The sequence below is a fragment of the Phocoena phocoena genome, chromosome 17 (assembly GCF_963924675.1).
Source record: "Phocoena phocoena chromosome 17, mPhoPho1.1, whole genome shotgun sequence".
Lineage (NCBI taxonomy): Eukaryota > Metazoa > Chordata > Mammalia > Artiodactyla > Phocoenidae > Phocoena > Phocoena phocoena.
Genome location: NC_089235.1, coordinates 44544737 through 44563983, shown reverse-complemented (window position 1 = coordinate 44563983; position 19247 = coordinate 44544737). Strand labels below are relative to the sequence as shown.

Here is a 19247-nt window from a genome sequence, read left to right as displayed (position 1 = left end):
AAAAGCATTTCACATTTAAATGTATTGACAATGTCTTGGGGAGAATATTAACTTTCCTCTTTCATTCTTTTATTATTCCCTTTCCACATACACTTCCCATAACCTTATGTCGGTTTAGATGATAAAAAATATAATCGTTAGGCAAACTCAAATATTTTTTGTACTTTTCACAAGTGAAGAAACATGCCTACGACACATTCCCAATTGTGTTTCTCTAGATATTACTTAGAACATAAGATTCCTCTAGCATTACAAATCTATTTCAGCTCCTAAATTAAAACTCATCTGGAAAGGACAGCTTTACCCTGTTTATATAACATTGTCATATAAAGAGTGTTAAAAAAAATATTTCACTAAAAATAGCTTGCGTAAGTTAGGGATTAGAGTAGTTTCTGCTGCTATAATTGTTCCTTTGTAGTTTTTTCCATGATGTTTTTTGCACAATGTTTTTGACTGTGTTTATTAAAGTCAGCACATCAAAAAGGATCAAAGGAAAAGTGAGTGAGAACCAAAGAAACCCCAAGTGTGTTGTCTCATTGGGGAGTTATGCAGATTCGCATAAACAAGTGCAAATTGTTGAGGTTTTAATGAAAATTTTCTACAATTATTTTATCTTAAGTCATTCTATACAATAACATCTGTACAGCAGATGGCTATGCTGTACCAAGGCAATGCTCCTTTTTCTTTCTCTGTTTAATAGTACATCTGAGATGACTACTTTTGTCACTGTGCTCAATTTGGTTCAGCAAATAATTTGAAAAGTGCAGCTGCTGCAGATGGTCACAATAGTTACATAAACTGTAAAATCAAAGACACAGTTCAGTATAACTGTATTAGAGTCAAACTATAAAAATCTGACATTAACTCCACTGAACTCAAAGATACACTAGAAAAATTTTGGGTTGAATACAGAGCGATGTCACTTGAAAAATACAAAAAGAAATATGACTACCGGTAGGAGGGTTATTTTATTTTTTTGCTGGGAAATATTTTTTACCACTTACCAAAAATATACCTTAAGTAAACATTTGCATATATTTCATCCAAGTTGCAAAGCATGAATTTTTAAGATAGGCAAATATACAATGAAATTAATGTTCAAAGCTTAAATTTTATTTTACTTTTAAAAAGTTTTCCTTTGTTAAAAATCAATTTCTGAAAAATATGTAGTAATCTCTTAATTATAATTTCCTAGAAATCATTCTACAGCAATAACTAGAACTTGCCGTGCTACTTCACTTAATTATAATTTATTATTATTTTGCTGACTTTGTTATCTTTTAAACATTTGAGCATGCCATCACATCAAGCAGAAATGTAGAATAAACAGATTTGGTGTTTGTTATACTCTCATGATAAAACTGTTTCTATTAATTAAATGGCTAATTTCAATTTGATCTGATTAGTTGAATCAAATAACTACTTTAGAACATTTGCAGGACACTACATAACGTAGAGTTATACCAAGTATGTCTTAGTCAAAGCTATAGTTTCTACTTCTGCATTTAACTAGATTTAAGAGTATAACTGTAAAAGGAGTAAGGGTACTAGCATAAAGGGAAAAAACAAGTTACAAAACCAGAATGAATCTACTATCTTGTAAAGCTCAGTGAGAGGATTTAAATTATATATTAGAGATATTTACTGAGAACAGACACTATTAAAATTAGATAAAATATGAGTAGCAAATGAATGAAACAAGAAACAAGGATGAATAAAGAAAAGGACCTAGAATTGAGTACAGTACATGTTAAATGCTTTCATTCTGTTTGAGTCCTAACCTTTCCTTGCTATGATTAAGGTAAAACTGAAAAGGCGTGGGAATGGCCCCAGTGTTGTCTGGGTTGTAATTTATTTGTGGATAAATCAGACATTGTAGCCTCCAGTGCTTCATAGTCTTTCATGTCCCATGGACCTTACATTTTTCATTTCCAACTTTTAAGACAATAAAAAAAATACAGTGCTTTTAGCTGGCTTGGTCACAAATATTTCTGATGAGAAAGAAATCAATCATTTATTTTTTTGGCCTAAAATTCATACTTCTCAACTACAAAACTCCTTCTTTATCTCTTCAACTACTGTGCCCAAACTGGCTATACAGTTAGTCTCCAGCTGCCACTTAATCACTCTTTGGTAAGCAACTAAGTTGCCTAGTTTCAGGATTTACTTTATCGCCAGCACTATCCCTCTAGCCCCACTTCTTTCCTGAAAATTAAAGTGGAAAAAAATGTTTTCCTTTTGCTACTTTTACTTTCAAAGTAAAATTTCTGGCATCATGCCCTGAACTTTAACAGTAGCAGTTTCTGTGATTGAAAATGGTTATTCCCCACCTGTACCTTGTCTTTTCTCTTCCCCTCACATTCCTTCTGCCTACCCTTTTTGATTCAGTGTGAAAAAGCACATAACAGTTGAGGAAAATGTAGATGTCACTGCCTGTTAGTTTCTCACCTCTCCACCCATCAAGGACATTCAGTTGCCAAGTCCACGGCTCCCTTGCTCAGCCAGGCACTGAAGCATGGCCTTTCCTTGCACGTGTTGCTGCCTGATAGTCCTCAATGGCATTGTCTTTTCAAAGTTGAACCTTGGCTTCTATCACATTTTGTGCAGCATTCCTGCCACCAGAGCAATTTTTCTTTTTTAAATAAATTGTTACCAGTAACTTAATGTGGCACATTGGAATCACCTGTAGGGTTTGTTGGAACACACTTTTCTGGGCCCAGTGCCCAGACTTTCTGATTCAGGAGGTCAGGGGTAGAGCCTGAGAATTTGCATTTCTAACAAGTTCCCAGATGATGCTGATGCTGCTGCTTCTGAGACCACACTTTAAAAGCTACTGTTCTAATGGCTCACAAAACTTGATACATACTCTGTTCTTCCACTACAGCTATTTTAGGTAAAAAGAAATTTAGGAATGAACAGTTACAAAGACATCTGTAGGAACATGCCTGAAGAGGTAGATAGGAACGGTTTAGTTTATCGTAGTAACATACTTAGGCTTAACTGATTTGTTACACCATTTTCTTTAAAATAAGACAACAAACCAGAAATGTTCCCAATCTCTAATGGCTCTTGAAACTTTTAAACTCTATTTAATATAAATCTTCAACATTATGCAGTTTTAGATGTTAACAAGTCATTGTCATCTCCCTCTCCCCCTTTCTGTGACTTACCAGGCACTTTTTGCGCTGCTTTGATATTAAGGCTTCCATTGAGGGTTGATAAAGATGCTAACAGGCACGGTTTATTAGGATGGGGGACAGTTTCCATGGAGACCACAATCTGAGTAGTATGAACAGAAATTTTTTGAAAGCAGGAAACCATTCTCCACACGTTTTCTTGAAATGGAATCTTTTGTGCTCCATCACCGTGAACTTTAAGCTTAGACAACTTTCCACGGTAACATTTGGAGGCGGGAAGCTCATCCTTATTCAGCATGGTGTCTGACAGGGCTGAGGTCTCTTTGCTGTGTGCACTTTGTATCTTCTTTAAAAAATGGTTTATCTGATCCAGCTTGGTAAAACTCAGGTTTGCTTTCAAAGGCTTTGATATATCCAAGTTGATGTCTGCTATAGAATTGAAAAGGATAAGAAAATTACTGAAGCTCTCCTATTGAAAATAAGCCTTTACTTCCCTGTCAAGCTCCTATTTCAGTTTCCCAACGCCTGTACTGTGGACTCATTAGGATGTCAGATGTTATAATTCTTTTACTTACCACCTAACCTTTCCATGTAGTTATTGAAGGAACAGTTTCCCTGGACTACTTACATGCCTACATTCCTGTCTCAATCCATGTGACTGTCTGTTCCCGACAGAGCAAAGGCCACACACGGACATCTACCTCTGCCCTCCCACTCTGAGGTAAAATTAAGCAGCCTTTCCAGTTTGTTAATGAACTGACATTCTTTCTTCCGAGGTTAAAAGGGCTTCCTTTAGTACCCAGCACAATGTTTGACACGAACACTGGTATTAATAAATACTTGTCCAACTGATTAACTGAAGTAGCCTCCCCTACCACTCTCTGATAAAAGTATATGCATTTGTTTCCCCTCTGTGACACACTAAAACCCAGAAGAGTCCCTACATCTTTCCTTGGATTCTGCGTTGATAAAGTTTCAAATACCTCATCCAATGTAAGACTGAGATTTCTTAAAATCCACTTTACATGTATCATCTACTGGATGTTGTCCTTATTTGTCACTTACTCACTTAGTCACCTGACATTAAAACTAACTAGGCCCTATCATTTCTGTTTTTGCCTTCTCACTTCTGTTTTTATTATCAATAAGACATAAGACTGTAAGGGCTGTCAAGGCAGAGCATGCCACTCATGTTTATACCCAGTGCCTGGCACAGTGTGTTTCTCATAAGTATGTGTTCAATAAATGGTTGAGTTTAACTGAACCTAACAAGTGCTCTTTTCACTGGAGCCTGATGTAATACAAGACACAATCACAGATGAAGCTAGGAAGAGCAAAGTTATCAAGCAGATTAAGTTAATATTCTGTCTGTTTTCAATAGGAGGACCTCTTCTCATCTTCCTCAGACGTCAGCACCTTAGAGTTTCCTCCTGGCTACCCAGGCTCGCTCAGGTTACCATCCCTTTTATGTGTGCCTTTCCTGGTGTTTCTTTAATCAGGCTAAGCAAACTCTGAGAGTCCTGCTTCTAGCCAGTTGTCCACTGGAAAGGGTCAGACATCTGAGTCACCCTTCTGCAATACTAAAATGTTCCCTGCTCCCTATATTCATTTAAACAGAACAACACCCTAATTTAAAGGAATTATGTTTCTTAACATCTTTATTGACATATTAACTCATATCATACAATTTACCTATTTAAAGTACACAATTCAATGGTTCTTAGTATACTCACAGGATTGTATAATCATCACCACTATTTAATTCCAGAACATTATTACCACCACCAGGGGAAGAAAAAAGTTCCCATGCCACTTAGTGGTCCCTACCCATTCCCCACTTCCAGCACTCAGGCAACCAGTAAACTAATTTCTGTCTCTATAGATTTGCCTATTCTGGGCATTTCATATAAATGGAATCACACAAAATCTGGCTTTTTGTGTCTGGTTTCTTTCAGTTAACATGGTAAAAGTTTTTAAGGTTCATTTGTGTTGAATCATGTATCACCGGTATGTCATTCCTTTTTATGGCTGAATAATACTCCATCATATGGATATACTACATTTTGTTTATCCATTATCAGTTTATGGACATTTGGGTTGTTTCCACTTTTTGGCTATTATGGATAATACTGCTATGAACATTCATGTGCAAATTTTTTTTTTGTGAACATGTTTTCAATTCTTTTAGGTATCTACCTAGAAGTGGAATTGCTGGGTCATATTTGATTACAGCAATCCTAGTGGGTATGAAGTGGTAACCCATTGTGATTTTGATGTGTATTTCCCTAATGATTAATGATGTTGAACATTTCTTCATTTCTTCAGTCGTAGTGGGTATGAAGTGGTATCCCATTGTGATTTTGATGTGTATTTCCCTAATGATTAATGATGTTGAGCATTAATGTTATTGGCTATGTGTATATATTCTTGGGAGAAATGTCTATTCACACCCTTTGCTCATTTTTAAATTGGGTTATTTGTCTTTTTATTAAATAGCATGAGTCTTTTATGTTGATATATTCTGGATACAATTCCCTATGAGATATAGGATTTGCAAATATTTTCTCCCATTCTGTGGACTGTCTTTTCAGTTTTTTGGATGGTATGATTTGCAGCATGAAGGTTTTTAAGTTTTGTGAAGTCCAACAGATCTATTATTATGCTTGTGCTTTTGGTGTCATATCCAAAAACCGTTGCTTAGGGGGCTTCCCTGGTGGCGCAGTGGTTAAGAATCTGCCTGCCAATCCAGGGGACACGGATTCGAGCCCTGGCCCAGGAAGATTCCCCCATGCCGCGAAGCAACTAAACCCATGAGCCACAACTACTCAGCCTGTGCTCTAGAGCCTGTGATCCATAACTACTGAAGCCCGTGTGCCTGGAGCCCGTGCTCCGCAACAAGAGAAGCCACTGCCACGAGAAGCCGTGCACCGCAACGAAGAGTAGCCCCCACTCGCCGCAACTAGAGAGAGCACGTGCACAGCAACGAAGACCCAACGCAGCCAAAAATAAATAAAATAAATTTATAAAACAAAACAAAACAAAAACATTGCTTAACCCAAGGTCACAAAGATTTACAGTTATGCTTTCTTTTACAAGTTTTATAGTTTTACCTCTTACATTTAGGTCTATGATTGCTCTTGAATTAACTTTTGTGCTTTGTTTGGTAGGGGTCCAACTTAATTTTTTTTTGCATGCAGAAATCCAGTTATACCAGCACCATTTTTTTTTTTTTTTTTTTTTGCGGTACGCGGGCCTCTCACTGTTGTGGCCTCTCCCGTTCGGAGCACAGGCTCCGGACGCGCAGGCTCAGCGGCCATGGCTTACGGGCCCAGCCCCTCTGCGGCACAAACCCGTGTCCCCTGCATCGGCAGGCAGACTCCCAACCACTGCGCCACCAGGGAAGCCCCTATACCAGCACCATTTTTGAAAGGAATTATTTTTGACTTGTAGAATTTGGGGTACTCAAAGAGGCTGGTGGGCAAATATTTTAGGGAAATTGGATGATTCAAATGATTCATACACTGTCCGGCTCTGCCTGCAAATTCTTTTATGAGGGCTTCGAAATTCTGTGGCCTCACAGAAAATAATACCACCTTTTACCACAGTGAAAAAAACAAACAATCTTAACAGATGATAGCAACAACGGGAAAATAAGACAAAGCTAAAGCAGAAAGAAGACTCAGATGTCGGGGCCAGAAGCTGCCTGCTTTTGCCTGGATTCATAACGTGAGATTGAAACTAAGCGTCAGAAGTAGCCATAGAAACAGTTTATTGACCTACTCAGGAAGTTGCCCAAATATCCACCTATACTAACTGCTGAGCCTAAGGGATCCCTTTTCCCCGACTGTAAACTGGCAAAACATCCACGGAATGGTATATATGAGAGTTGTTGACTACTATCTCAATATGGATCCTTGTATCTCAGGTATGGTAGTCCCAGTGACACAGGAAACAAACAAACAAAAAACCAGAAAAGCTATACCTCTGCTTATTTGTCTAACTTGGCCTTTGAGACTCAGTCCTTGAGTCTCAAAGACTCCAGGAAGTCTTTCTTGACCCCTGAGGCCGAGTGAGGTGCCTCTCTCATCCACTGCTTTCAGAATGTCCTGTTTGTTGTACCATCATCAGGTACCTATTCATATTATTTTTATAGTTACTGCTTAGGTATCTGTCATAGTCCAGCTAACTGTGAACTCCTGAACAATAAGGACTGTTCTACATCTTAATATTCTGAGTGCCGAAACTACTGTTTGGTCCACAGGAAGTACAAAACAAACATTTTATGATGTAGTGAAGGAAAAAAAAAAAGAATGATTTTTTCCTTCCTACTGAACTCCCACAGGCTCATCAAATCATTTCATCCAGAACAACCCATTACCTCCTCTCACACATGCTATATTCCCTGTCTCAGTTAATGACTCTAATCTACCAACTGGCTCAAATAAAAAATCTGACTTTTTGACTCATTTCATTCCCTCTTTTCCTGGTCCAAACCCACTCAGTGATTAAGTTATGTCAATTTTACTTCCAAAATATTGCTTAAATCCAATCTCCTTCTCTTGAGCATTCCAGCCACTCCCCAGGTTTTCCCTCCATGCCTTTGATATTGCTCAGCTAATATAAAGCCTCCTAAAAGGTTTCTCTGTCTAGACCGATTCCTGTTAATCCAGTCTCCAGAGTAATTTCCAAATGATTTGTTTCTAGTGTGATCCTGATTGGCTCACTATTGCTTAAAACGCTTTAATGGCTCTTCTTTACCTATGGGATAAAAGATGAAGCTCCTTAGAATGGAAAAAAAGGTCTTGCCTTTCCTTATCTGCAGCCGTTGCTCACCTCAAATATTAAAGCTCCAGAAATATCAAAGAGTTTATAGAGCCCACTCCCCCCAGCCCATGCTATGTTATACCACAAGACCTTTGATCATGTTGCTCCTTTGTCTAATATACCTTTTCTTTGCCTAATGCGTAATCTTCAGGATACTGCTCAGCATGTTCTCCAAGAAGTAGTTCCACAAAGCTGGCCCTGCATAAGTATCTTTTTATGAGATTATGTCTCTCACCAATAGAGAAGATCCTTGAGTGTACATTTTTCACCTTTAATACTTAGCATTGGGCCTCAAACTCAGCATGAAGTACATGTTTGGTCAGTTCATGTTGGAGCACCCTGAAACTTTCTAATCTGGTTCTGTGATAGGCAGAATTCTGAAGATGACCCCCTTCTCCCAAGATTCCTCTCCCCTGGTTATTGAATCAAACACTAATCTAGGTACTGCTATGCTGAAAGGGATTTTATAGGTGTGATAAAAATCCCAGGTAAATTGAATTTAACACAGAGATTATCTGGTGGGCCTGATCTATTATACAGGCCCTTTAAAAAGTACATGAAGGAGGCAGAAGGGGAAGTCAGAAAGATTTGAAACGTGAGAAGGGGTCTATTATATATCATTGCTGCTTTGAGGATGGTAGGGGTCATGTGAGAAGGAATGGGCACCCTAAAGCTGAGGGAAGGAAGCACTGGCCAGCTGCTAACAAGGAATTAGGGACGTGAGTCCTATGACCACAGGAACTGGATTATGCAAACAAATGGAATGAATTTCTAAGTCGATTCTTCCCTGGAGCCTCTAGATTAGAGCCCAGCCCAACGGACACCTTGATTTTGGCCTTGCAAGATTCTGAGCAGAGAATATAGCTAAACCCAACTGGACTTCTGACCTGCAGGATTGAGATAATAAATTTGTATTGCTATAAGCCACTACATTTGTGGTAATTTGTTATGCATCAATAAAAAACTAACACAAACTCCATATGCATATTTACCCACATAATATTTCCTGTTTCTAATGTGATCATAAATGAAGTTTCAAGGCCTAGCTTCTTTCACCTTTTCCCCCCAGAGCAAAAATATCTAATACACTTTGCTTTTCTCTTTGTTAGTTGCTAATTCCCTCTCTTTAAAAATTACTTCAGGGTCCCAGGAAAGATGGAGCCCTGTCTCTCCCACTTTATACAGCTATAATATCTGGAGAGATTACAGCTAAAAAACCTATACAGAGAGCTTCCCTGGTGGCGCAGTGGTTAAGAATCCATCTGCCAATACAGGCGACATGGGTTCGAGCCCTGGTTCGGGAAGATATCACATGCCACAGAGCAACTAAGCCCACATGTCGCAACTACTGAGCCTGCACTGTAGAGCCCCTGCTCTGCAACAAGAGAAGCCACCATAGTGAGAAGCCCGTGCGCTGCAACAAAGAGCAGCCCCTGCTCGCCACAACTAGAGACAGCCTGCGTGCAGCAACAAAGACCCAGTGCAGCCAAAATTAATAAATAAAATAAATTAAAAAAAATAAGCACAAAGCTTAATTAAAAACAAAAAACAAAAAAACCAAAAGCAAACAACAAAAAAAACCTACACAGAGCAGCTATTTGAGGATTTTGAAAAGTAAATGGTAACAGGTAGACGGGGGAAGATGACTAGATTTTAAAATACCACCAAAAGGTAGTGAGTTTCTCATTTTTCTTCTGATATTCCATAGCCTGGGGCAGCCCAAAACCTGGAGGTGGGCATCAGGTGTGGATAGAGGGAGTAGTAGGGGACACCCTCTATTTCTGGCTTCAGTAATGGGAAGGGAGTTCCTAATGCCCACAAGGACTAAGGAAAATGCCTCATTTTTTCCTTCTTTTTCTTGTACCACAGAAAATAGGAGACAATACTCCTAAATTCATTTTATGAAACCATCATTACTGATACCAAAACTAGACAAAGACAGTAAAAGAAAACTACAGACCAATAGCCCTAGAAAACAGAGACATAAAAATAAAAATTCTCCAAATAAATTTAAAAAAATCAAGTAACATAAGAAACTAATAATATACCACAACCAAGAGGGGTTTATCCTGGGACTACAAGGCTGGTTCAATATTAGAAAATCAATCAAAGTAATGGTATTACCAGTTTACAAAACAAAAAAACATGATCATATCAATTGATGCAGAAAAGCTTTTAAAAAACCAATATCCATTTATGATAAGAACTCTTAACAAACTGTCAATAGATGGAAACTTCCTTAACCTGATAAAGTTCACAGATGAAAAACCTATAGTTAATGTCATACTTAATCATGAAGGATTGAATGCTTTTCCCCTAAGACCAGAAACAAGGCAATGATATTCATTCTCACTACTCATACTCTGTATTTAATCCTAGAGATCCCAACCAGCTCAATAAGGCAAGAAAAAGAAATAAAAGGCATGAAGATTGGAAAGAAAGACATAAAATGATGTCTATTCGCAGATGACATGATTGTCCATGTAGAAAACTCCATGAAATCTTCAGAAAAGCTCCTAGAATTACTAAGTGAACTTGATGAGATTTTAGAATGCAAGACCACTACACAAAAATCAGTTGAGGGCTTCCCTGGTGGTGCAGTGGTTGAGAGTCTGCCTGCCGATGCAGGGGACACAGGTTTGTGCCACGGTCTGGGAAGATCCCACATGCTGTGGAGCGGCTGGGCCCGTGAGCCATGGCCGCTGAGCCTGTGCGTCCGGAGCCTGTGCTCTACAATGGGAGAGGCCACAGCAGTGAGAGGCCCGTGTACCACAAAAAAAAAAAAAAAAAAAAAAAAAAAATCAGTTGAGTTTCTACAAACCAGCAATATGCAGTTGGAGTAAAATTTAAACAAAAAATAATATTTATAAAAGCTCCAAATAAAATAAATACTTAGGTATAAATCTGATAAAACTCATAGAGAATCTATATGTTGAAAAATCATTAAAGACCTAAGTAAATGGAGAGATATACTGTATACATAACATATTCATGGATTGGAAGACTCAAAATAGTAAAGATATAAAATCTCTCCCAATTGATCTATAGATTTAACACAATTCCAATAAAAATTCCAGCAGTATTTATTGTAGATATAGAAAAGCTGATTCTAAAAGGTATACAGGAAAGCAAAGGAACTAGAATAGCTAAAACACTATAGAAATAGAAGAATGACATTGGAGGACTTACACTATCTAATTTTAAGACTTGCTACGAAGCTACTATGATCAATACAGTATAATTCTGGAGAAGTTATATACATGTATATCGGTAGAACAGAACAGAGAAATCAGATTATAGAGGCCAACCAAATATTGTGAAATGATATTTTTTTTAAGTTGCAAAGGCAGTTCAATGAAGAGAGTTTTATCAGCAAATAGTGTCATACATCCTCATGCCCCCCCTGCAAAAAGAAAGAAAAAAGTTGAACTCAACTTTATACTTTATCCAAAATTAACTAAAAATGAATCATAGATCTGAATATAAAATGTAAAATATAAAACATTTTAAGATGAAAACAGGAGAAAATCTATGAGTACTGAAGTTAGGCAGAATTCTTATATACAGTACCAAAAAAAGCATGATTCATTTGAAAAAACTTCACACTAAAAACTTTTGCTCTGTAAAAAGTAGTGTTAAGAGAATGAAAAGACAAGCTATGCACTGGGAGAGAATATTTGCAAGTCACATATCTGACAAAAGACTTGTATCCGGAATATATAAAAAACTTTCAAATTCAACAATAAGAAACAAACAGGCTAATTTTAAAATAAGCAAAAGACTTGAATAGACACTTTACCAAAAGGATATATGAATGGCAGATAAGCACATATAAAGATATACAACATCACTAGTAATTAGAAAAGTGCAAATAAAAATGACGACGAACCACCTATTAGAATGGCTAAAATAAAAAATACTGATAACACAAACTGCCAGAGAGGATATGGAACTAGTGGGACTCTCATACATTGCTGTGGGAATGTCAAATGATACAGGCTATTTGGAAACATTTTAGTAATTTCTTATGACTTATACGACCCACCAATCCCACACCTAGGTATTTATCATAGAGGATTGAAACTTACAATCACACAACAACTTATACACAAATGTTTAAAGTGGCTCTATTCATAATCACCAAAATTGGAAACAACTTACATGTCCTTCAATGGATGAATTCTTAAACCACGGTACATCTACAAAATGGAATACTACTCAGCAATAAAAAGGAATGTATTGATACTACTGATAGATACAACAACTTGACTGAATCTCAAGGGCAGTATGTGAGTGAAAGAAGCCAGTCTGAAAAGGTTACCTGCTGTATGATTACATTTGTATGATATTCTCAAAAAGGTAAAACAAATAAACAAAAACCCTAAAGTGATGGAGAACAGTAATCATCATAGATTAGGATTTAGGGGGAGGTGTGATTACAAAGGAATACCATGAGAGTTTTTTAAGATGGTAGAACTGTTCTGTACCTTGACTGTGGTAGTGGTTACACGAATCTATTCATTAGAATTCACAGAACTGTGCACCAACGAAGGACAATTTTACTGCACATTAATTTAAAAAATAAACAAAATTATTTCAATGACTTTGTCATATGCATGACAGGACAGTTTTTTCCACTCCATTTATTTTTCACCCTCACATGTGTTTCTCAAAAGGCTAAAGGGTTGGAATGTGTCCTTATGTGTAGGGGAAGCCCACCTTAGGCCTAAGTGTTAACCAACTCTGTACTGGGTAAGTTTTTCAGGTTTCCTTTTCATTCTCCATGGCCCCTTCAACAAGGAAATAGAACACTTACGCTAATACCTTTTGCAGAAAGGATGGCCTTTCTGCAAAAGGTGAAAAAGATGGAATGCTACTCCTAAAGGTTACGGAAGCCATAGGACAATTCCTGATCTTACTAATACAAAAAAGTGTGGCAGATGAAAATTGGAGGCTCTAATTTAACAGCTGGCTAGAGTCAGTTAAACCAGTAAAACTCAAAAGCAAAGGTCAGTTTGGCACCATCCAAAGTAGTTTATTGATGTACCTTGCATCTGTGGAATACCTGAATAAACAACGAATCATCCCAAATTGAGGAGGTGGACTTTGGGAGCAACAGTATATATATATTTTTCCCTATTTCTCTTTTTGTGAGTGTGTATGTGTATGCTTCTGTGTGTGATTTTGTCTGTACAGCTTTGTTTTTACCATTTGTCCTAGGGTTCTCTCTGTCCGTTTTTTTCTTGTTTTTTTTAGTATAGTTTTTAGTGATTGTTATCATTGGTGGATTTGTTTTTTGGTTTGGTTGTTCTTTCTTTCTTTTTATTACTTAAAAAATTATTTTTTAATAATTATTTTTTATTTAATAGCTTTATTTTATTTTACCTTATCTCTTTCTTTTTTTTCTCCCTTTTATTCCGAGCTGTGTGGATGACAGGCTCTTGGTGCTCCAGCCAGGTGTCAGGGCTGTGCCTCTGAGGTGGGAGAGCCAACTTCAGGACACTGGTCCACAAGAGACCTCCCAGCTCCACATAATATCAAATGGTGAAATTCTCCCAGAGATCTTCATCTCAACCCCAAGACCCAGCTCCACTCAACGACCAGCAAGCTCCAATGCTAGACACCCTATGCCAAACAACTAACAAGACAGGAACACAACACTATCCATTAGCAGAGAGGCTGCCTAAAATCATTAAAAGGCCACAGACACTGCAAAACACACCACCAGACGTGGACCTACCCACTAGAAAGACAAGATCCAGCCTCAACCACCAGAACACAGGCACTAGTCCCCTCCACCAGGAAGCCTACACAACCCACTGAACCAACCTTAGCCACTGGGAGCAGACACCAAAAACAATGGGAACTACGAACCTGCAGCCTGCAGAAAGGAGACCCCAAACACAGTAAGTTAAGCAAAATGAGAAGAAAGAGAAACACACAGCAGATGAAGGAGCAAGGTAAAAACCCATCAGACCTAACAAATGAAGAGGAAATAGGCAGTCTACATGAAGAAGAATTCAGAATAATGATAGTAAAGATGATCCAAAATCTTGGAAATAGAATGGAGAAAATATAAGAAATGTTTAACAAGGAACTAGAAGAACTAAAGAGCAAACAAACAGTGATGAAAAACACAATATATGAAATTAAAAAATTTCTAGAAGGGATCAATAGCAGAACAACTGAGGCAGAAGAACGGATAAGTGACCTGGAAGATAAACTAGTGGAAATAACTACTATAGAGCAGAATAAAGAAAAAAAAATGAAAAGAATTGAGGACAGTCTCAGAGACCTCTGGGACAACATTAAACACACCAACATTCGAATTATAGGGGTCCCACAAGAAGAAGAGAAAAGGAGAGGGACTGAGAAAATATTTGAGGAGATTATAGTTGAAAACTTCCCTAATGTGGGAAAGGAAATTGTTAATCAAGTCCAGGAAGCACAGAGAGTCCCATACAGGATAAATCCAAGGAGAAACACACCAAGACACATATTAATCAAACTATCAAAAATTAAACACAAAGACAAAATATTAAAAGCAGCAAGGGAAAAACAACAAATAACATACAAGGGACTCCCCTTAAGGTTAACAGCTGATCTTTCAGCATAAACTCTGCAAGCTAGAAGGGAGTGGCAGGACATATTTAAAGTGATTAAGGGGAAAAACCTACAACCAAGATTACTCTACCCAGCAAGGATCTCATTCAGATTCCACATAGAAATTAAAACTTTTACAGACAAGCAAAAGCTAAAGAGGATTCAGCATCACCAAACCAGCTTTACAACAAATTCTAAAGGAACTTCTCTAGGGATGAAACACAAGAGAAGGAAATGATCTGTGATAACAAACCCAAAACAATTAAGAAAATGAAAATAGGAACATACATATCGATAACTATCTTAAATGTAAATGGATTAAATGCTCCAACCAAAAGACATAGACTGGCTGAAAGGATACAAAAACAAGACCCGTATATATGCTGTCTATAAGAGACCCACTTCAGACCTAGAGACACATACAGACTGAAAGTGAGGGGATGGAAAAAGATGTTCCATGCTAATGGAAATCAAAAGAAAGCTGGAGTAGCAGTTCTCATATCAGACAAAATAGACTTTAAAACAAAGACTATTACAGGAGACAAAGAAGGACACTACATAATGATGAAGGGATCGATCCAAGAAGAAGATATAACAATTGTAAACATTTAGGCACCCAACATAGGAGCACCTCAATACATAAGGCAAATACTAACAGCCATAAAAGAGGATATTGACAGTAACACAATCATGGTACAGGACTGTAACACCCCACTTTCACCAATGGACAGATCATCCAAAATGAAAATAAATAAGGAAACCGAAGCTTTAAATGATACATTAATCAAGATGGACTTAAATGATATTTATAGGACATTCCATCCAAAACCAACAGAATACACTTTCTTCTCAAGTACTCATGGAACATTCTTCAGGATAGATCATATCTTGGTCACAATCAAGCCTTGGTAAATCTAAGAAAACTGAAATCATATCAAGTATCTTTTCCAACCACAATGCTATGAGACTAGTTATCAATTACAGGAAAAAATTTGTAAAAAATACAAATACATGGAGGTTAAACAATACATTCCTTAATAACCAAGAGATCATTGAAGAAATCAAAGAGGAAATCAAAAAATACCTAGAAACAAATGACAATGAAAACACGACGACCCAAACCTATGGGATGCAGGTAAAGCAGTTCTAAGAGGGAAGTTTATAGCAATACAGTCATACCTTAAGAAACAAGAAACATCTCAAATAAACCACCTAACCCTACACCTAAAGCAATTAGAGAAAGAAGAAGAAGAAATCCCCAACGTTAGCAGAAGGAAAGAAATCATAAAGATCAGATCAGAAAAAATGAAAAAGAAATGAAGGAAACTATAGCAAAGACCAATAAAACTAAAACCTGGTTCTTTAAGATAAACAAAATGGATAACCATTAGCCAGACTCATCAACAAAAAAGCAGAAGAGACTCAAAACAACAGAATTAGAAATGAAAAGGAGAAGCAACAACTGACACTGCAGAAATACAAAAGATCGTGAGAGATTACTACAAGCAACTATATGCCAATAAAATGGACAACCTGGAACAAATGGACAAATTCTTAGAAAAGCACAACTTTCTGAGACTGAACCAGGAAGAAATAGAAAATACAAACAGACCAATCACAAGCACTGAAATTGAAACTGTGATTAAAAATCTTCCAACAAACAAAAGCCCAGGACCAGATGGCTTCACAGGCGAATTGTATCAAACATTTAGAAGAGAGCTAACACCTATCCTTCTCAAACTCTTCCAAAATATAGCAGAGGGAGGAACTCCCAAACTTGTTCTATGAGGCCATCATCACCCTGATACCAAAATCAGGCAAAGATGTCACAAAGAAAGAAAACTACAGGCCAATATCACTGATGAACAAAGATGCAAAAATCCTCAACAAAATAATAGCAAACAGAATCCAACAGCACATTAAAAGGATCATACACCATGATCAAGTGGGGCTTATCCCAGGAATGCAAGGATTCTTCAGTATACTCAAATCAATCAATGTGATACACCACATTAACAAATTGAAGGAGAAAAACCGTATGATCATCTCAATAGATGCAGAGAAAGCTTTTGACAAAATTCAACACCCATTTATGTTAAAAACCCTCCAGAAAGTAGGCACAGAGGCAACTTACCTCAACGTAATAAAGGCCATATATGACAAACCCACAGCCAACATTGTCCTCAGTGGGAAAAACTGAAACCATTTCCACTGAGATCAGGAAGAAGACAAGTTTGCCCACTCCCACCACTACTATTCAATATAGTTTTGGAAGCTTTAGCCACAGCATTCAGAGAAGATAAAGAAATAAAAGGAATCCACATTGGAAAAGAAGAAGTAAAGCTGTCACTGTTTGCAGGTGACATGGTACTATACATAGAGAATCCTAAAGATGCTACCAGAAAACTACTAGAGCTAATCACTAAATTTGGTAAAGTAGCAGGATACAAAATTAAGCACAGAAATCTCTTCCATTCCTATAAACTAATGATGAAAAATATGAAAGTGAAATTAAGAAAACACTCCTATTTACTATTGCAACAAAAAGAATAAAATACGTAGGAATAAACCTACCTAAGGAGACAAAAGACCTGTATGCAGAAAATATAAGACACTGAAGAAAGAAATTAAAGATGATACAAATAGATGGAGAGATATACCATGTTCTTGGATTGGAAGAATCAACATTGTGAAAATGACTATACTACCCAAAGCAATCTACAGATTCAGTGCAATCCCTCCCAAAATATCACTGGCATTTTTCACAGAACTAGAACAAAAAAGTTCACAATTTGTATGGAAACACAAAAGACCCCCAGGAGCCAAAGCAATCTTGAGAAAGAAAAAAGGAGCTGGAGGAATCAGGCTCCCTGACTTCAGACTATACTACAAAGCTACAGTAATCAAGACAGTATGGTACTGGTACAAAAACAGAAATTCAGATCAATGGAACAGGATAGAAAGCCGAGAGATAAACCCACACACATATGGTCACCTTATCTTTGTTTTTGTTTTTTGTGGTATGCGGGCCTCTCACTGTTGTGGCCTGTCCAGTTGCAGAGCATAGGCTCCGGACGCGCAGGCTCAGTGGCCATGGCTCACGGGCCCAGCCGTTCCGTGGCATGTGGGATCTTCCCGGACCAGGACACGAATCCACGTCCCCTGCATCGGCAGGCGGACTCTCAACCACTGTGCCACCAGGGAAGGCCTGGTCACCTTATCTTTGATAAGGGAGGCAAGAATATACAGTGGAGAATAGACAGCCTCTTCAATAAGTGGTGCTGGGAAAACTGGACAGCTTCATGTAAAAGAATGAAGTTAGAACACTCCCTAACACCATACACAAAAGTAAACTCAAAATGGATTAAAGAGCTAAACATAAGGCCAGCCACTATAAAACTCTTAGAGGAAAACATAGGCAGAACACTCTATGACATAAATCTCAGCAGGATCCTTTCTGACCCACCTCCTAAAGAAATGGAAATAAAGACAAAAATAAACAAATGTGACCTAATGAAACTTAAAAGCTTTTGTACAGCAAAGGAAACCATAAGTAAGATGAAAAGACAACCCTCAAATGGGCGAAAATATTTGCAAATGAAGCAACTGACAAAGGATTAATCTCCAAAATTTACAAGCAGCTCATGTAGCTCAATATCAAAAAAAAACAAAGAACCCAATCCAAAAATGGCCAGAAGACCTAAATAGACATTTCTCCAAAGAAGATATACAGACTGCCAACAAACATATGAAAGAATGCTCAACATCATTAATCGTTAGACAAATGCAAATCAAAACTACAATGAGGTATTACCTCACACCGGTCAGAATGGTTATCAAAAAATCTAGAAATTATAAATGCTGGAGAGGGTGTGGAGAAAAGGGAATCCTCTTGCACTGTTGGTGGGAATGTAAATTGATACAGCCCCTATGGAGAACAGTATGGAGGTTCCTTAAAAAAGTAAAAACAGAACTATCATACGGCCCAGCAATCCCTCTACTGGGCATATACCCTGAGAAAACCATAATTCAGAAAGAGTCATGTACCACAATGTTCATTGCAGCTCTATTTACAATAGCCAGGACATGGAAGTAACCTAAGTGTACATCAACAGATGAATGCATAAAGAAGATGTGGCACATATATACAATGGAATGAAACTGAGCCATAAAAGGAAACGAAACTGAGTTATTTGTAGTGAGGTGGATGGACCTAGAGTTTGTCATACAGAGTGAAGTAAGTCACAAAGAGAAAAACAAATACCATATGCTAACACATATATATGGAATCTAAAAAAAAAAAAAAAAAAGGTCCTGATCAACCTAGGGGCAAGATGGGAATAAAGACACAGACCTACTAGAGAATGGACTTGAGGATATGGGGAGGGGAAAGGGTAAGCTGGGAGAAAGTGAGAGAGTGGCATGGACATATATACACTACCAAATGTAAAATAGATAGCTAGTGGGAAGCAGCTGCATAGCACAGGGAGATCAGCTCGGTGCTTTGTGACCACCTAGAGGGGTGGCATAGGGAGGGTGGGAGGGAGGGAGACGCAAGAGGGAAGAGATATGGGGACATATGTATATGTATAACTGATTCACTTTGTTATAAAGCAGAAACTAACATACCAGTGTAAAGCAAGTATACTCCAATAAAGATGTTTAAAAAAATAATAAAGTAGT

General features: G+C 37.6%; 1 protein-coding gene across 2 annotated transcripts in view; it reads right to left on the bottom strand.

Moving 5' to 3' along the window:
- Positions 1-19247, bottom strand: part of VPS13B (vacuolar protein sorting 13 homolog B) — an 818081-nt gene that overhangs the window by 184453 nt on the left and 614381 nt on the right. For both annotated transcript variants that reach the window (XM_065895774.1, XM_065895773.1), the window contains exon 35: positions 3171-3566. In XM_065895774.1, the coding sequence (XP_065751846.1) occupies positions 3171-3566 (396 nt within the window). The remainder of the gene's footprint in view (positions 1-3170; positions 3567-19247) is intronic.